Source organism: Rhamphochromis sp. 'chilingali' (genome assembly GCF_963969265.1).
Source record: "Rhamphochromis sp. 'chilingali' genome assembly, chromosome: 1".
NCBI classification, from domain to species: domain Eukaryota; kingdom Metazoa; phylum Chordata; class Actinopteri; order Cichliformes; family Cichlidae; genus Rhamphochromis; species Rhamphochromis sp. 'chilingali'.
In genome coordinates, this window is record NC_137929.1 from 49,712,060 (window position 1) to 49,731,413 (window position 19,354).

General features: G+C 41.6%; 2 protein-coding genes and 1 long non-coding RNA gene across 3 annotated transcripts in view; 2 read left to right on the forward strand and 1 right to left on the reverse strand.

Annotated features, from left to right (window-relative positions):
• Positions 1-19,354, forward strand: part of LOC308401828 — a 226,244-nt gene that overhangs the window by 165,467 nt on the left and 41,423 nt on the right. The window lies entirely within an intron of this gene.
• LOC308401120 (endothelin receptor type B-like) lies at positions 48-10,234 on the reverse strand. The gene is made up of 8 exons (XM_080889211.1): positions 10,068-10,234; positions 8,350-9,149; positions 7,633-7,760; positions 5,537-5,738; positions 2,408-2,560; positions 2,193-2,329; positions 1,997-2,105; positions 48-1,316 (listed from the first exon to the last, which is right to left on the reverse strand). Exons 2-8 carry the CDS (start codon positions 8,857-8,859, stop codon positions 1,218-1,220), a joined length of 1,338 nt encoding a protein of 445 aa, XP_080745337.1. The 5' UTR covers positions 8,860-9,149; positions 10,068-10,234; the 3' UTR covers positions 48-1,217.
• Positions 15,191-17,045, forward strand: LOC308400204 (uncharacterized protein; the record flags this gene model as incomplete). Its single annotated transcript, XM_080887746.1, has 3 exons — positions 15,191-15,836; positions 15,961-16,243; positions 16,377-17,045. Exons 1-3 carry the CDS (start codon positions 15,505-15,507, stop codon positions 17,043-17,045), a joined length of 1,284 nt encoding a protein of 427 aa, XP_080743872.1. The 5' UTR covers positions 15,191-15,504.

Here is a 19,354-nt window from a genome sequence, read left to right on the forward strand (position 1 = left end):
ATTTAGCACTCACACACATATAAAAACCAAAGCAGAGCTTCATGAGCATGTGGAGAATATACTTTTATTAACAAACACGTGTAATACTTATTAAACAAGTCACAGTAAGTATAGATATAAAACAGATGAATAGTTCAACACTAGTAACTTCAGTCCATGTGCTGACATGTTTAGAGACTTTGGTGGAAGTCAGATTGTTGGTCTGATCGCTGCTCCACAGCACACACAGGTTTTATATTTCACTTCATTTAAATTTCAGCTTCAGCTGCGAAAGCAGAAAGACCCTGACGTTTGCATTTACCATCACGTGTGACGTTTGATTTTGTGCGATGTGATGCAAAATTTCAGCCTCTAGAGGACGCTATTGTACCATTTGACATCACAATTGTTTCTGTTTGCACTAACTGAATATTATTTTACATGTTTAGACAACAATAAATAGGATGCAGAAAAGAAAAAAGAAAAAATGGCTGCGTGCAACTCAGACACATCTAAGATCTAGAAAAATGAAACGTTTCTGTTAATTCAGAGACAATGCACTGTTTTTGTGGACACACTTCAAAATCTACAGAAAAAAATATCAAAACAAGATAATTTTTTTTATCAAGTATGAAAATAAAACAAGAAATTCTCTCTTGTTTTAGATGGTTTTTCAATCATGAAAAAATATTGCTATTTCAAATTGATCTGATAAAATAAGATTTTGTTAATTTTCTTTTCTTTAGTAAAAACAAAGATTTGCTGTCATTTAACAGCTTATCTGCAGTAAAAGTTAAAGGGCACAAAAACACATTATTTACGTTATCATAATTAATGTAATACTTTGTTTAGCCACAAGAGGCCCAACACAGACCGTGGGTGATGAGGTCCGGCTCATTTGGCTTTCCAATTCATCCCAAAGATGTTGGATGAGGTTGAATTCGGAGCTCAGGGTTTGAGGAAAACCTTTTCTTTTCTTTTTTTCGAAGGAACTCGAACTTGTCACTAAACATTTAAACGTCACTACACTGCAGCTATAAGGTCTGACACATAGTATAACTATATCACATATAATACACATAATATAATACAGAATTGAATAAATGCACTAATAAAGGTAAAGACTACACATGAAAGCGCTGGTGTACTCTGTGCTGTATTTCACACACAGTCAGTGTCTCTGTGTGGCTGCTGGTTCAGCGCTCAGAGCTGCAGATGCAGGCGAGTGTCCTGCTCGCTCAGTGGTCAGTGTGTTTGTACTGCAGGCTCGTCCCATGGTGGAGAGGCAGCATGCTGTTAGAGAGAGAGCCAGAGTAACACCAGCAGCACAGACAGGACTGCAGAGAGACAGACAGACAGACAGACAGAGGGGAGTCAGGTTAAAGGCGTACCTCTTTCAGCGACTCACAGGAGACACATTGTTGAAAGAGCAGAGAACCACCTCAGCACCTTTAGTATCCTGATATAGCATTATCATCAGCTTGACCTTCAGATCAATCTATTGACCTTGAAGAGGAGGTCAGTGGTCAAATGTGGCATGATATTTTAAGTCTTTATAGGGTATTTTCTCCTGTATGTGTTGCATACACACCACACGTGTAGGGATCATAGTTCTTAAGTTAAGGCTTTAATTCAACCATTAATTCGTTGAGTTGACCTTGAAGGTGTTGGTGGATGTGAGCTAAAATTTAATGGATTGTTAACATGACCTCACTCACACCCCTTTATGTGCTAATTCGGTGGAGTGCCTCTTTAACCCTACAGAACTAACTTCCCATAAGTCTCCTATCATAGGTCACGACCTTTCCATGTTTATACATCTCCCCTCTCATTCTGTCCTCTAGATAATTCCATTCTGGGAGCATCTGATAAGTTTCTGTTTCTCTGTTATATCTATCTCACGCCCTTTGACCCCGTGACCTTGCTGCGATGCTACGCTGGCACAGAAACAAGCAGATTCTTGGCAGTCTAGATTAAAAACTCGCTCTCACACAGCGCAGCCATGTTCAGTGTTTACCTTGAAGCAGTTTTTGAACTTCTTGGACACAAAGAAGAGGATTATGGGATTGATGCAGGAGTTGATGGTGGCCATGTTGATGCCGATGTAGTCGAGGACCAGCAGGAAACTAGAAAATGTAGACACGTGTAAACAGCCAGAAAAAAACAAACAGAAAAAGCTTTGTTTTCCCAGCAGTGCATGATGGTTGGCCTACTTCAGGAGTTCACATCGCTGCTCACTGAGGTCTCGATCATAGATGATCTTCTTCAGCAGGCGACCCAGATGGAGAGGAAACCAGCACAAGGCGAAGATCAACACCAGGCAGAACACGACCTTAGCGACTTCTCTCCGCTGCAGAGAGGACTTTGCATAAGAAGCTTGTTTGTGTGTTAAAGATAAACAGCCTTTTTTTTCAGTGTTGGTGATCACCTGCTTGAGGTGCTCGGTCAGCGAGATCTTCAGACTTTCTTTCTCGTGTTGGATCATCTCGCAGGTCATGAGGCTGTAGAAAATGGCTGAGCAGGCCAGAGGGATGCAGAAGTAGAAACCAAAAAACCACCAGTCCTTGGCTTCGATGTAGTGCTGAAAAACACAGAGACAACCACATTACACCCACAGACTGTACATAAAGGATGGACATAGTAATGTTGGTTTTGGAAACTTCAGCTTTAACATCCTGGCCACCATCGTCTTGTTTTTGGAGACACGAGTGACCATATTTCAATGCTAGCCTGTATTCACAGATTTTTTCTGGATGTAAAATCTTTCTAGAATCTGTTGGTTCACATCACAGTGCTCTAGAGCCAACAGCTGACACATGCAGCACAGACCTGAAACAGCTTTACTACATAGCATCCTGCTGGTGTTTTATACCCATCTCTCTGTGCTCTCGTTTTTTCTCTCAGCAGATGGTTACCCGTCATAAAACCCTCCTCACAGGCAACTGTCTGGTTGTTCCCCATAAACGTGCCCGTGTTGGCCCACCATGGGTAGCTGTGGGTAAATGAGCCCCTGCATGGCCTCGTCCGGGGTCACTGACCCAGTGTTTTTGAGTTTGGGGGCTTTCAAGTTTTGTTTATTTAAGTATTCTGCTTGTTTCTGAGTTTGCTTTTTGTTTAAATTTTCTTCATGTGTTTTCTTTAGAGTGTTTAGTCTCATTCTTAGTTTCTGGTTGTATTACAGTTTAGTTACCCTCTGTGTATTTGTTCCATCCGTGGCTCAAGAGTTGGGAGTTCGCCTTGTAATCGGAAGGTTGCCGGTTCGAGCCCCGGCTTGGACAGTCTCGGTCGTTGTGTCCTTGGGCAAGACACTTCACCCGTTGCCTACTGGTGGTGGTCAGAGGGCCCGGTGGCGCCAGTGTCCGGCAGCCTCGCCTCTGTCAGTGCGCCCCAGGGTGGCTGTGGCTACAATGTAGCTTGCCATCACCAGTGTGTGAATGTGTGCGTGAATGGGTGGATGACAGGTTGTGTAAAGCGCTTTGGGGTCCTTAGGGACTAGAAAAGCGCTATACAAATGCAGGCCATTTACCATTTTACCATCCTCTCCTGTTAGTTTCCTAGTGTTACCTAGTGTTCCTAGTGCTGCTATTTAGATTTCACTTCCTGCTTTATTTTGATAGTTATGTGTCCTTTTTCTTTCTTTGTTTATGGATTTTGCATAATATTTATTTGCCAATAAAGGTGGGGGGGTTTTCTGTTTAATTCTAACTGCCTCCACACATCTGCATCTGGATCCTCAGTTTCACTCTCCACACAGTCTGTAAAATCCACAGACTGCAGCAGTGTGGGCAGGACAAACCCACGTTTATCTCCCGTGATCCTCAAATGAGTGCACATACACAGAGTCGACAGCAGTTTAGCCCCTTTGGGTTTTCTATAGACATACCCACTATGGGCTTGTCCAAAGAAAACACGTGGGCCCCATAGCTGCTGTCCTTTTGGGCCTCCATATGAGCCTCAAGGGGGCATGTGTCGGCTCTGAGGCTTTTTATCTTACATTATAAAGGGTATTGTTTGCGGTTCTGTATACTATATAAAATTGATCCTGGATTTGAGTTCAGCTGGGACCTTTATGTCAGCAATTTAACCCCCCCTCCTTGCGTAAATCTCTCCTGACTGTACATAGATGTGCTTGGTAGGTTAACTGATGATTCCAAATTGGCTGTAGGTATGCATATGAGTGTGAACAGTTATCTGTCTCTCTGTGTTGGCACCATGATGTTCTGGCCTCCTGTCCAGGTGTACACCACCTCTCACCCTAAGTCTACTGTGATAGGCTCCTGAAAATCTGCAGCATACTGTAATTGGCAGCTGGATGTTGGTGTAGGTGGAGGGGTTGAAACAGCAATCACTGACATGGTGCATTGACATGTTGGAGGAAGAGATGGGAAATTAAATAGACTGACAGTTTGCGAGGGTGTGTTTGGTTTTCTGTTAGTTATACTAACTTTGCACTTGTTTTCCAGAGATTCAGGAAAAGGAGGAGCACAACAAACACCAGCTGGCTGATAAATCAAATTAGTGTGTGTGGATAAATATGCTGGTGATTTGATTTCAGCTCCCTTCTGTGTCTGATCCAAAACATGTTGGAAATGACTCATTAATTAATCCATGTTCCTTGAATGCTGCAGGAAGCTGGCATTACCATCATGAATCAAAACTTTTCCATGTAGGAGAGTGCAACATTAGAGTGGACCAAGCCCACAGCCACACTAATGGGAAATGAACTGGGTTAAAATAAACCCACACTATCCTTTAATAAGCCCATGTGAACATGTTCGTCTTTCTAAACTTTGCTTTTTGTTTATGACCATGATTGTGATCTGTGTTTGGAGCTGGTAGCTTGTACTTGAACCCAGCTGCTTTGTTACGTCAAAGATTCAGTTTTAATATGCAAACACAACACCGATGCAAACACAACACCTGATAGCAGGTCAGCTGACCCAGGTTCAGATTCAAGTGCCTGTGCTGTTTGTTTGTGCTACTCATGACCTGGAGACATAAACAGGAAATGTTGTCCTAAACGTCTGAGTTAAAGAGGCCTCGCCCAGAGACGTAAAAACCACGAGTCCATGGAAATGGACGAAAGTGGCCACTTATTTCCCGTCCATGGAGACCATTCATCTTAAAGTGGCATCATGATCAAACCTGACACACGGCTTCTTGCTTTTACCTGATATCTGTTAAACTGTAGCACAAAGTACCAAAGTGCCATGTCTAATGTTTGTGCAAACACTCACACTGGTGCCTCTGGTTCAGTATGTTTCCCAAGGATACTCTGGCATAGCTGGGATAGCTAAGAATTGATAAATCTTTACCACTCCCTACCAGCTCATTCTCTCATTCTCTTATTGTTTTACCTTCAATTTTCTATTTGACATACCACTTAAAAAAGCTTCCTTACAGGTGAAAAAACTATTAAGAGACACGTGAGAGCTGTGGAGGATGTGAAGAAACTGTTGTAGCAGCCACTAGTCAGTTTTGAGGGTTAAATATTTATCAGATGTTCCCATAAACACACACACGCCCACATACGCAAGCTCTCAGAGTGCAGACTCACTTTCAGGAAGGGTGTGTTCCTGTGTGACAACATGCAGACATTGAAGCTATGGTTGTTGTATGTGGAAGGGACCATAGTGAAGGTGACAGCATCCGGCACAGCCAGCACCACCGACAGCACCCAGATCACCATAATCTCCACCGCTGTTACCGTGGGGAGACCCGTGCCCTGCACCCGTGACCAGGATGCCACAGCTCGGTACCTGGAAGTAAGATGGAACAGTTTGAAAAATACGTCTTCTGTTAATGTTCATGAAAAATATTCATTCCATAAATGTTAGTTTCACACATAGTTTTAGCACAATGACAGATTTAAATCTAATCTGATGCAGATCTTGTTTCCTTTTCATATTTTCACACTTAGAAAGTAGATAAACCTCCTGATTTCTTAGTTTTTTGCATATTTCTCACACTTACATGTCTCACATCATCAAACCAATTTTAATGTTTGACAAAGATACCAGAGCAAATGCAAAATTCAGCTTTTAAATGATGATTTAATTTAATAAGGATGAAAGTAATCCAAACCTACCCAGCCCTCCTAAACGTCATAACTGGTTGGGCCTCCGTTGGCAACAAAATTAGCTAGATAACTGGCAATGAGTCTTTCTAATCACTGTACAGGAACTCTGGCCCACTGTTCTTTCTAGAATTGGTTTAATTTGGTCACATGAAGGTTTAAGGTCATGTCAACACATCTCAATCTAATCTAACTCCAGACTTTGACTAAACCACCCCAAAAAACCTCTCCTTCTTCTTCTTTTTATTTATTTTTTGAGGTGCACTTAACCCAAGTTTACTTGTCTCCTAGTATTCAGTATTTTCTGGTAGAAAGCAGAATTCATGTTTCCATCTATTATGGCAAGTTGTGAAGTTAGTTTTATGCCAGATGTAACTCAAACCTTCCAAAAGATTTCGCCTCGTCAGGTCACAGAATATTTTCCCAAAGGTTTTGGCGATCATTAGAATGTAGAAGGCTTTTTGTTGTATTTGGTCAGCAGGGGTTTTCTGCTGGACTCTCCAATGGATGCCATTTTTGCCCAGTTTCTTTATTGTTGAATCATAAACTTTGACCTTAACTGAGGCATGTGAGGCCTGCAGTTCTTTGGATGTTGTTCTGGACTATTTTGTAACCTCCTCGACGAGTCGTCAATGTTCCAAGTTTTCTCTGTTTGTGGATAATTGCCTTCAGTGTGGTCCAGTTGAGTCCAAAAACCCTTAGAAATCACTTTTTAACCCTTTTCAGATTGACAGATGTCACTGACTTTGTTTCTCAGCTGTCTCTTTAGACTATAGCATGATGTGCTGTCTTTTGATATCTTTTTGCCTGCTTGACTTTATCAGACAGGTTCTATTTAAGTGATTTCTTAATTCAGCTGGTCTGGCAGTAATCAGACCTGGGTGTGACTGGTAAAAATTAAACTGAGCTTTCCAAAATATTTGGATAATCACAGTTAATTTGTGATTTAACAAGGGTGGACGATTAATAGGGTTTTTTGTGTGGTTTTTTTACTAGGTAGGTAGGTTTGGATTTTTTCCCTCAATGAATGAAATCATCATTCAAAATGTGGATTTTGAATTTACTCCAGCTCTGCATACAAGCATCACAAGGCCATGCTGGTCTCTTTAGACTACAGCAGCTTTGACAAACAGTAGCCTTTTTAAAACAACAAGCGCCACTATTTGAGGTTTAAGACTACGACTAGAGGCTGATGACAGAGTCTGTTTTTTTAGACATGTAGATATTTTTGATAAAGGGCATATCTGGATACGACCATCAGCCCAGTGTTCCTTCAGTGGGCTGGTTTCAGTCATTATGCAAATGTATTGTTTATAATAATGTAATAATAATGTATAGTTATTGTAATGTATTGTTTATAATAATGTAATAATAATGTATAGTTATTGTAATGTATTGTTTATAAGATTGGAAACCTGCAGTCAGCTGAGACTGAAGAAGTCACTTGGATGAGTGACGAAACGTTTCTCCCACAAAACGCTACGTCCAGATGAACAGAATCAACTTTTGGAGATTTACTTTCCTGGATGATTGAAAATGCATCAAGAAGATCATCAGCATAGTAAAATTTGTATTACCTGTCCACACTCAGAGCACACAGGCTGAGGACGGTGATGCCGGCTGAAGCTTTCTGCACAAAGGGAACCAGCTTGCAGAGGAACAGCCCAAAGTCATTCTCGGCAAAGGGCCACCTCATCGCCAAGGGCTGCACACACACACACACACACACGGACAAACCGAGAGAGCTTTAAAACAGTGTGTGAGCAATCACAATCAGCAGGATATTTTTGGGTTGTTATCAGTACGACACTCAACTTCCTGATAGAGACACTCAGCTAGGAAGTGGTTTTGTTCCCCATCATATTGTCCATGTTAGTGCTACACAGGTCATAAAAATTAAACCTCCTGATATTGTCAAATGTACTCTTAGAGTTAGGCTTTGATGTTATTTTAGCCACATGCTAAACTGGCAACTTTTCAGAAAAAGATTCTTTGGCTTCCAGTAAATCTTTGAACTAATTTTAAAAGCTTTGTGAGGTCAGACTCCCGCTGATATCCCAGATCCACTGAGACCTCGTTCCAACAGTTGACCTCTCCCACCATCTGATCAGAGCCTTTTAACTCTTCTACTCTTTTGAGCTTCTTGCACTTAAATTTTCTTCAGGACTTCAGGTAAAAACCTATTAAAGGTCACATGTTTCTTAAATGCTACCTTTTGGGATTTTCAAGTCAGTAGATTATGAAAGCTATTGAGGTGTTAAAAGGATTAATACATATAAACTTAAGTCCGGTACCTTATAGACATGGATCGGCATGACTATTGTGATGTATATCAGGTCCCCGAGGGCGAGGCTGGCTATGAGAGCGTTGGGTCCATTCCTCATGCTTTTGTTTTGGGAGATAATCCTCAGCAGGGTGGCGTTGCCAATGATTCCCACAATAAAGATCAAACAGGAAAGCACGACATTGATGTACCTGAAGGTTGCTTTCATTTTCACATTAACTGAGCACCTAACCACCGTAGATGTATTGGTGGACGGTTGTTGTTCTTTGTGTTGCTTCAGCTTTTGGAAGTGTTGCTTTCCGTGACCACTCTTCTTCTCATTATTTTGCAAATGATGCGAGCCTGGGTCTAGAGGTTGGTCAGTGCTGTGGAAGCCTGGCAGATCAGACATCACCAGATTTGAGAAAGATGGCTCTGATGTGGGGTTATGTTGGCAGACAGCTGGATCAATAAATGACAAACACCAGACAATCAGCAGCAGGATGAACCCAAAGGGCATGGAGGAAATTCTGTGTCCCATCCTGGAACCCTTCACCGAATCTGCTACTGCGACTCCAAAAATTCTTATGGACTGCTACTTCTAAACCACTTCCCAAATTTAGAGAAAAATCTGGAGGTAGTAGTGTTTCTAAAACTTTCTGTAGCTTCAAAACTGATTCCAGAAGATCCCTGTTTGGCTGCTCAGATTCAGAAACTTGTTCAAAAGTCCTGAATTCTGGGACTCCAGAATCTTTGTTTCTCTTTGTGAAGCTGGGCTGAAAGGGGACGTGAAAGTGATCGTGGTCCTCAGATGAATCTGCTGTTTTTGGTCTGTGGAGAGGGTAGAATGAACGTGACAGGTGATTGGTTAGTAAAGGCCACTTTTGAGGATTTTAGTTGTATATTTAAAGATATTAATCCTATAAGATGTTAATATTTGGCTAGATATTTCTACATTGAGATAATTCACAGGGCTTGCAGAGGTAATCTCCAAGGAGCAACCTCCAGGACTGGAAAATGAAGCCTGTGAAGTTGCAAATTCCAGTTCTTCTGATGTCCTCTTGAGGCTGACTTCAGCAGTGAGTAAAGCCCCATAGACTCCCATGGTAAAATGTTTTACAGCAACTTTACAGCATTACATTTTTTTAATAACTCACCTATCTGGATACTGGAGTAAGGAGCTGACTAAAGTCTGCTGCACTCAAAAAAGGAAATTGGTGGTTTTTACATTTACAAAAATGGAACTTTTAATTTGTACAAAATAATTTAATGTTTATGGTGAACCTAATTAAATCATGTAGTATCTGTATGAAATTCAACAACTTAATTTATTCCTGTTGAGATGACAGGATGCAATCTAGTATGAGTGGTTAGTTGCCTGGGCTCATGAAATTCACAAGATCACACAAAATTTCAAACCGCAGGGAAAACACTGGAGTTATAAACGCAGACAACTACACACACCACGTATTGAACTTCTTGTAATGTACTTCTTGACACTTTATCTGGTTTTACTTGTTTGGGCCACCTCAGATCAGACTGGGCTCAGTGAACTCTCACTTTACTCCTAAACCACAGACATAACAGAGACGTGTTTGAAGGACAGAACAGTCAGCTGGTGTCAATAAGGCATAAAAAAATTAAAGACAGATCAGAGGTGTGAACTCGTCAGAATGCACTGCTGGCTCACAATTCAAATTTACGTCTGTATAAATGTATGAAATATGAAAAGAAGTTTAAAAATCTCACCTGTTTGAGTTTTTCTGTCTTTGTCTGTCACTTCCTCTTAAAATAAATCCTTCCAAAGTCAACGAAGAAGAAGAAGAAGATTAGTTCCTTCTGCTCAGTCCAGACTAAACTGACTAAAATCAAACTGAGTTCAGTTTTCACTTCCTCGCTCCCTCTTTATCTCTCTCTCACTCTGATTGCTGTAAATGCTCGGGCGTCCCCCTCCTCCCTCCCTCCTTCCTTCCTTCTCGTCTCCCTGTTCACTTGCTGTCCTCCTCCCCTCCTCTCTTCTTTTCAGGTCTCAGTTGGAACATCTCATAAAGAAGACACGAAGTCTTTTACCGTCAGTGAGCGTAACTGAAACCGAGCCAGATTTCCCACTTGAGAGCTTGTTGATAAAACAATGTTGTGGAAATTGAAGCTGTAAAAATTTACGACTGCGTCACGAGTGTTTGAACACGAGCGATTCCAGACTCCAGAGTCGGTTTATTACTGTTACAGCGTTAATCCCTGAACTCGTTTTACTGACTGATTCAAACAGTAATTCAACAAAGCTCCACTCCAGCCCCAGTCTTCACAGCCATCACAGGAACGTGCTGAAAACATATCAGGACAGTTTACAGAGTTTTTTATTTTTATGAGTGAGAAACACAAAGTAAACTGTGTTTAACTCAAAGCTTGAACAGTCATGGTGGTCACAAATTAATTAACTGATTTATTAAATGGAAATTATTCAGCTCAGTGCTCAGACTGCACACGTGAATTTAGAAGAAAGCGGTGCAGCTGTCCTGGATTTGAACCTTCCCTGCGCCTTTGTTCCCATTGTTTCCACCTACAGTTATAAATACAGATAGACCAGAAAATTGCTACACAAATGCCCAAATGAATCAACACATGCCTAATTCTGCACCTTACAAAACTGTCACCAAAAGTTCAAACCTGGTTTCTGTAAGGCACCAATCAGGGTGACCATGGATCTCTACTGACATCCAGACATGATAAGCACACAGCTGAAATATTATTAACCGAGGAAACACTCAGTGGATAAAAGAGTTCCTATTTATGATTTTAATAAAAATGGAATAGATTTTTTAATCAGGAAGTACCATTAATCTCAAATCTCTTTCACAAGGGAGACCTGGCCAAAGTGATTGCTATAAACCAAAGATCCAATAAATAAAGCACAAAATAGAAGAATTTATGTATTTAAAAGGGACAGTGCTGTTTAACATAGTCCAGTCCAGCACATAAGTTTATAGCTATTGCTAATTATCAGTTGCTATCTACAACATAATATACAAACAATCAGCACCGTAGTCTCTCAAGCACCAATCCGTCTGTCGATCTCCCGAGATAATTACAGAAAAAAGTCAATTTCTTGTGACAGCCTTCCAAACATCTGGTCATGTTTATTTTTTAAGGTGGATTTTTCTTCTTCTTTTAGCTGTTCCCTTTGTAGGTCTCCACCGCAGATCATCTGCCTCCATCCCTGTCACACCAACCCTCCGTCTGTCCTTGTTCACTACTTCCATGAACCTTCGTGATGTTCCTCTTTTCAGCTCTAACAGCTTCCTGTCTAGTTGTCAGTGCCGCCACCACCAACCCAAACATCACAGCAGGTCTCACTACCATCTTGTAAAGCTTCCCTTTCACTCTTGCTCCTATCCTTCTGCTACAAATCACCCCTGACACTCATCTCCACCCACTCCACCCACTACCTGCACGCTCTTCTCCACCTCTCATGTGCACATAGTGGGTGGACGCAGGTATTTTAACTCATCAACCTTCACTGCCTCTGCTCCTTGCATGTTCATGTTTCCACCTGTCTTCCCCTCATTCACACACATGTATTCTGTTTTTCTTCCACTGCCTTTCAATCTTCTTTGTGCACTAGAAAGAAGAATGAAAGGCAGAACTCCTCCACTGCTGCAGGCTCTTTTTGCACCTCCTCCCAACTTTCACTACAGATTAGAGTGTTATATGCAAACATAGTCTTTTCCTTTGTCCTTCGCCCAACAGCAGCACAGATTCCACTGATACCCTGTTGGCCAGCAGGATCAGAGACTGGGCCCGGATCAATCCAGTATGAATCTTGCCCATTCTTGATCATCCACCTGTTTGAAATCTAACACTGACACAGGGTGTGCACATGAGAGTTTTAGTCTACCTCTTTGAGTCAATAATGTGTTCCCCAGCTTCCAATAAAAAAGTACTTTTTAAACTACATAAAGGCTTTTGAGATCTCATCGCACTAAAAGCAACAAGTAATGTCTTTTCAAGGCAGTGTATCATTTGTTGTTGTTTACAGTTTTTGGAGTGCCTAGAGAAAAGTGATAATACCTGGCTTAAAAACACGTTTCTCGCTGTTTACCGTTATACCGTCATTATGTTCAGCAATAACAGGAAATGAGAAAAAGCTCTGGATCTCCTGTGACCATGGAAACGTTTAAACATCTGGCAGAAGCACACAGCCCGTGTTATTCCTGACTGAAACATGTTTGTGGGAGCATGCATGGTTAAACATCTGTGACACATGTGTGTCAGTCTTCCAGTTATCTGTCTGTCTTTTTTTGTCTCTGTATGAGTTTGATTTGGCTCCGCTCAGCATGACCTTTGACCTCAGAAAGTTGATGTCGGGCCTTTACGAGAAGTCCGTGTTATCTGAGTCCCAGCGAGTCGGTGGAGATATGCAGCCCAGTGTGTGTGCGTGTGTTTTGTTTATTTGTGACAGTAAACTCAGAGATAAACACATCAAAGCTCTACGTGACTCGAAGCATGCAGCCGGATAATAACTCTTTTTCTCTGGCACAAATACACACATATTACTGCCTGGCTCAAAGCCCAGGGAAGGAGCTGGTAGACCTGTGACCTACATCAGAGGATGGCCCTCTCCCTTATTCTCTGCATGCAGCACAGAAGGACATGTTTGTGTCCACAAAAATATATATATATATATATATATGACAGTTCTTTGGGCTTTCGGTTTTGCACCCACGCGTGCAGCTTCTCCGCTGCACTCCTACACACTCTGCTGCGGCTTCACTAAATCAACAGGGAAGAGAGAGAGCTCATTACAGTTTTTTCTGATTGCTTAAGCACATTTTTTGTAACTATTGGCTAATTTTGCAAAACTCTTCACACAAATAAGAAAACCTGTCACCCAATCATCAAAACATTTTAGTTCTCTTGCAAAAGCAAACACAGCTAGATTAACTCTTCACACCTTCGTAAAAATGGTGTTTCCGTATCAAACAGTACACACAAGCCATCATCTACTAAGCACACAATGCTCCAACTGCACACTGATGGTATGAATACAAAACACATCTGGCTTTTGCTTTCTCTGTGCACAAGGTAGGCTATGTCAGTTTGAGCTACTTCTGTCATAGATCCATAAGCATAGAGGAATCCAAACTTCAAGTACTGGTGTTTATTCACACACATCAAAACAAACACAAGTGTTTATTTCCAAGTATAGGATTATTTGCAATCGCCATAATGACTATATGGGTTACTTGGTCTGCAGTGAACATGCTTCCTCTGCCCCAGCATCTGGTCATCTAGCAATTCTGTAAAGTAACAATTTCAGTATTTTTACATCAATGGTATTGGTGTGTTTCTCATTGGCATATGGCAGTGCTACAAATCTTTGTGCGAAGTGACTGTACTAACCGATTCTCATTTCAAGATGTCCTTATGGTGCTTGCTACAGTGTAGCGGCTCGAGTTAGGCTGGACCCGTTGGCCAGCTACCCTCAGGGTCATTCCACGGTTGATTACATGGTCCACTATTGTAGCTCTGATGTCATCAGCAATTCTATTTCTTACTCTTCCTACCCTTCCTCTTCCCCCTCCTCATCTTCCTCTCCCCCCTCCTCGTCTTCCTCTTGCTCCTCCTTGTCCTTGTTGTCCTCTTCATCCTACTTCTTCACCTCCACGTCCTCTTCCTCGGCCTCCTCTACTTCTCACTCTTTCTGCTCCCTCCATTGTACTCCGCACACACAGCTTACCTGTATTATAGTGCTTAGGCTGATTGCAAAGTGAACTAATTATCTAAAAAAGTTTTCACATGTGAAAGTGTGCCAGACAGTTGGCAAATTAGTGTTAATGATAGCCATACATGTGTATACTTTTGCTAGGAGTGTGTTGCAATTTGGTAATTGAGTGTTGTGCAGTGAATTGTGCCTACAGTTGTGCAAAGTGTGTGTTACAAAATTGCAAACTGAGTGCAAAGCAGTTTTTGTGCTTTTAGTTTTGCAAACTCAGTGAGTGGTTTTGCTATAAGTCTGAATAGTTTTAGAGATTGTGCTACAGGAATCACAGTTAGGGTTTAAGCATTCAGAAAAAACTGTAATAAAACACCACATACCTGTACCATGAACCTGACTGGCACTGCCCCTTGAGCACTGCACAGCTGAGCCAGGGACCACACCTTCACCACAATATATATTTATTTTAATTGTCTGTTGACCCACATTCAGGTATTTGTACTTTACATTCTGAGACAGCATTTGCAGGAAAATATCTGAAAAATTATTTTAAAAAATTTTAAAGCTAAAAACCTAAAAATTTCACTGCTCATTCTTATAATCAAAATGGGAATTAAAACCCATTGTAAAGGAAAAGCAGTGCCAATTTTGCAAAAATACAAATGTTTTTTTAAAACTGTTGATTAATTTTCACTAAAATATCCTTTTTAAATTCGAATTGAATTGAACACGTATGACAAGCTAACACAAACAGAGGCTCCATGTGGTGCTTGAATTAAAACTCAGAAAATACCTTTTTACGTATGATTACTTTTAAATTATAAAATTGATCCAATACTATCAATACCAACTTTGGTATCAATAGTATTGATATTTGGCTTTGGTACTTTCTTTGCCTCCTTTGTTCTGTTTCAACACCTGTGTTCAGTTAGCCTCTTCAGTATCTACAGCTGTTCATATCTCAGACATTACTTTTTTTTTTTTTTTTTTTACTGCTCTTTCTTCCCTGATGTTCTTGGTCAGTGTTGGAGTTTCTCATGTGTGGGTCTTTCCCTGCCTTTCTTACCCCTGTCCACATTACAGTTTTTCTCAAATGTTAAAACACAAAAGCCAATCCTGTAACCCAAATGACCAGTAGTCTAAACACATTTACTAAATGTAGCCACCATATTCCAGTACCATAAACACATGTCACATGAAGACACAATTCACAAAACACAACCCTCTGTACTCATAAATCTAAACACATTTTTCCTTGCTAAAACACATGTTGCAAAACAACTCTGCTCATATTCTCAAATGAAAGCCCATGTGATGCAAAATGCTTGCCACAGTCACCAATCTGTGAAAACAGGGAACACACCTGGCGTCAGTCACTACACACAACGACTCAAAATTGAAGACACCTGTTGCTAATGATGTGACCCCACCTATGAAAGCATAGTTTGGTGAAGATGCCAAACAATCACAATGGATGAAGGCATTCGAGCGTGCGGAAGGAGAAGAGCTGCAGGCCAAAGAGGAAGAGGGGTTGAGATCAGAGGAGGAAGAGGTGAAGGCCTAAGAAGAAGAGGAGTTCGGAGTAGAGGAGGAAGAGAAGGAGGCCAACAAGAGAGAGGAGAAGGTCCAGGTGGGAGAAGAAGACAACCTCGCACCATCATAACAGATGATATGCGAGCAACAGTAATTGATCATGTCATTGTCCATGGCATGACAATGGCTGAAGCGGGACGAAGAGTACATCCAAACCTGAGTAGGTCCACCGTGGCCACCATTATCAAGGCATTTAGACAACACAACAGGTATAGTACGCTATTGCTTTCTTTGTCACACTACAGTTTTACAGGCCTGTGAAAGTGGTCTGTTACTTTACATGTAGTTTTACATATAAATCAGTCAATTGACAACACATGTTTCTTTCTTTAGAGCTGAAAGAATGCCACATAGAGGTGGGAGGGTTGCCATATTCACAGCGGCACAAGAAACCCTCATTGCAGATATGGTCCGTGAGAACAACTGCATTAGACTCCGAGAGATCAGAGACAAAGTCATTGCAGATAATGTAAACTTTGAGAACATTGATGCTGTCAGCGTGTCCACAATAGACCGAGTTCTCCGGCGCCAACAGATGAGGATGAAACAGGTCTACAGGGTTCCCTTTGAGCGCAACTCTGCGCGACACATAGGACAACGTTACGAGTATGTGCAAGTACGTATACATCCATGTCCACAGTACAGTTAGTGGACATACTGTGTTGCTTAGTGGCCTACATTACTTCTGGACAATACTGTGCTACCTGATTGACCGTTCTGAACACCTGTACGCTTTTCCATGTTCACAGAGGATAATGCAGTTGGACGCGATGGCCAGACCCCATGAGTACCTCTTCCTGGATGAGGCTGGCTTCAACCTCCAGAAACGAAGGCGAAGAGGCCGTAACATCATTGGCCAAAGAGCCATCACTGAGGTTCCTGGCCAACGGGGGGGTAATATTACTCTTTGTGCAGCTATGGGTACGGAGGGGGTTGTCCACCGGCATGCTGTCCTTGGGTCTTACAACACCCAACGTCTCCTCACCTTCCTAGAGGAGCTAAAAGACATCCTCCTGGACCGTCAACAACACCATCCTAGGCTAGCACATCACACGTATGTGATCATTTGGGACAACGTCTGCTTCCACAAAACACACCAAATCAGAGAGTGGTTCACCACAAACAGTGACCACTTTTTAAACGTCTGTCTGCCACCCTACTCCCCTTTCCTGAACCCTATAGAGGAGTTCTTCTCATCATGGAGATGGAAGGTGTATGACAGACAGCCATACACAAGAGAGAACCTCGTACGGGCAATGGAGCTGGCCTGTGCTGACATCCCAGTGGAGGCCTTCTGGGGATGGATTCGCCATTCCAGGGCGTTTTTCCCGCGGTGCCTAGCAAGGGACAATATAGCCTGTGATGTGGATGAGGTGATGTGGCCCAATGCAGCTCGGCGACATGATGCCGCACAGTGACTGTGTGTAATACTGTAAAAAGACCGTGTAGACAATAAAAAAGACTTCACACCCTGATCATGTTTCCGAGAGTACTGTTGTGTGCGATAGATTCTGTTTTTGCATTGAGTTGTGTTACAGTAGTGTACGTACATGCAGGATGTTTTTATAGATTTATAGTCTTCATGTGAAACTCACAAATCTAAATGCCTAATCCTCTGCAGGGTTCTATGATGATCCGTTACTGTACAGTCTATAAAAATATGCATTGGCAGTTATGAACCAAAGAACCTTCTCACAAATTGAGCATTGTGTTTTCAATTGTTTTGCTGTAGTGTGTAATGCTGTGTATAGTGTTTACAGTTTTGACAGCTTCGAGCTGCTCTCTTGGTGTGGGAGTTTGAGTTTTGCAGTGGGAAGGTGTGGTTGTGTTTATGTAGCTTTAGAGAAGGGTGTTGTGTTTGGACATTGGGGGACCTGGTGGTAACGTTTGTGACATGTGTTTTAGCATTTGAGAAAAACTGTAAAGACTGGATTTTGAGGTGTAAGCAGTTGCATCCCTTTGAACAACATTAGAGTTTATCTTTTGGCTTTTGGCCAACTTGACTCATCCAACTCCAGTATCCACTCTCACTCAGCTCTGTTTATGCTCTTCAAATAAATCCTGAGAGTCGCTAAAACAATTTCCACTGTACTGTGTGTGTGTGTGTGTGTGTGTGTGTGTGTGTGCGCGCGCGCGCGCGTGTCGGGTAGGGGAAACCCCACAAAGCAAACCTGTCCTATGTTGGTAATAATTTTACCAATTAAACTAATGGCTGGGATGTTCAATCAATCTATAACTTCATCTAATGAATCAGATTAATATTGATCACGAAATCGTATGTGGTTTTCATGGGTCCATATTTTCATATCAACTTTAATAGCAGGAAATTACTAAGGCATGTTCGTTCTCTCTTTCTTGCTATATTCTTCAAGTAACCTATATTTAACAACAACATAATAAAAGGGCAAATGCTGTTTTTGGTGTGCCACTCCAATATTTTTAGAGCAACCCTTTGAAAAAAGTCTGGAGGTGCCCCTGTCCCCAGATTGTGTACTTTTAATATTTTTATACTGTTGTTTTTTACGAGTGTGCCCTTTTAGAAGAAGTACTCAAAAAGCCAGCATAGTCAGGCAGCAATGAGTAGCGTGGATTTGTGCATCACTGTGTGAAATCAGTGACCCCTCTGTCGGAGATAACCTGCGAGGTAATGTGCTGCTCTTATCACAGTAAACTGCACCCATGAGGAGCAAGGAGCTTGACAGGCCACATGCCAAGACTAATTTTATAAATGTAATCAGTTTTATGGCGCGGCTTAACTGCAGAGATGAAAAAGATGTGCTGTGTCTGTGAACAACAAATGCTTTTCCTTTGAAGCAGAAGCATGTACAGGACCACCAGGACCGAGTGCTGCACTTTATCTTCAGTGAGCGCAGGTTTCGTTCTCACTTTCGTCTTGAAGTGCCGCTGATAAAAAGATAAATTACACTCGCAGCTAATTAGAGCGACGAGAACAAACAAGTTCATTTAAACAAGCGAATCAAGCCCACTGAGACAGACAGGAAACAGCCTCTACGTCCCCTCAGCTGCTGATGATTTCGTGAAACTTTATTATAAAGCTCTGAAGAACCGCAAAGAACCCGCAGTGGCACACTATTTCCATCCAGCTGTGGTGAGGCTGAATGGAAAAGTCTCACTGCGGGAACCCGAACATCTGATGTGTGCAGAGTGCAAACAGGGAAAGAAGCAGATGAATCGTGAGGAGGAGAGGATTTAATGCAGTGTTAATAAGAAAAATTTGTGTATCTTTTTGAAAAGGCTCCTTTAAAAGCTTTACTCAACCCCCGCTGACTCCACTGCTGCAGTTTTACTGCGTCTTTTTGCTCTGTCAGCCCCCACAGTCAAAATCATTCTTGGCTTTTGTTGTTTTATCCGGACATTTTTGTGACTGGCTGTGGTTTAAAACTCTGTCTGCAAGATTTCTGCAACCATTTGTGCTCACGTGCAATAACTAAACTGATTTTTGAAGAACAAATTAATGAAAAATAAATTTAATGAAATGAATGAACCCCTCTCTGCAGCATCCTCTGGTGTGTAATGTTACTATTTACAAGCTCTTCATGAACCTCTGTCATATGCAGGTCTTACAAATTACTGATAAAACTGCTAATAACTGATATATAACTAATATTTTTTTAAAAAGTTGTTGTTAGTTGTTCCTAGGACTGCGCTCTGGACAGAGATCTTGAATGTCGTTCCTGGGATCTGCCGGAGCCGCTATCGTTTTTTA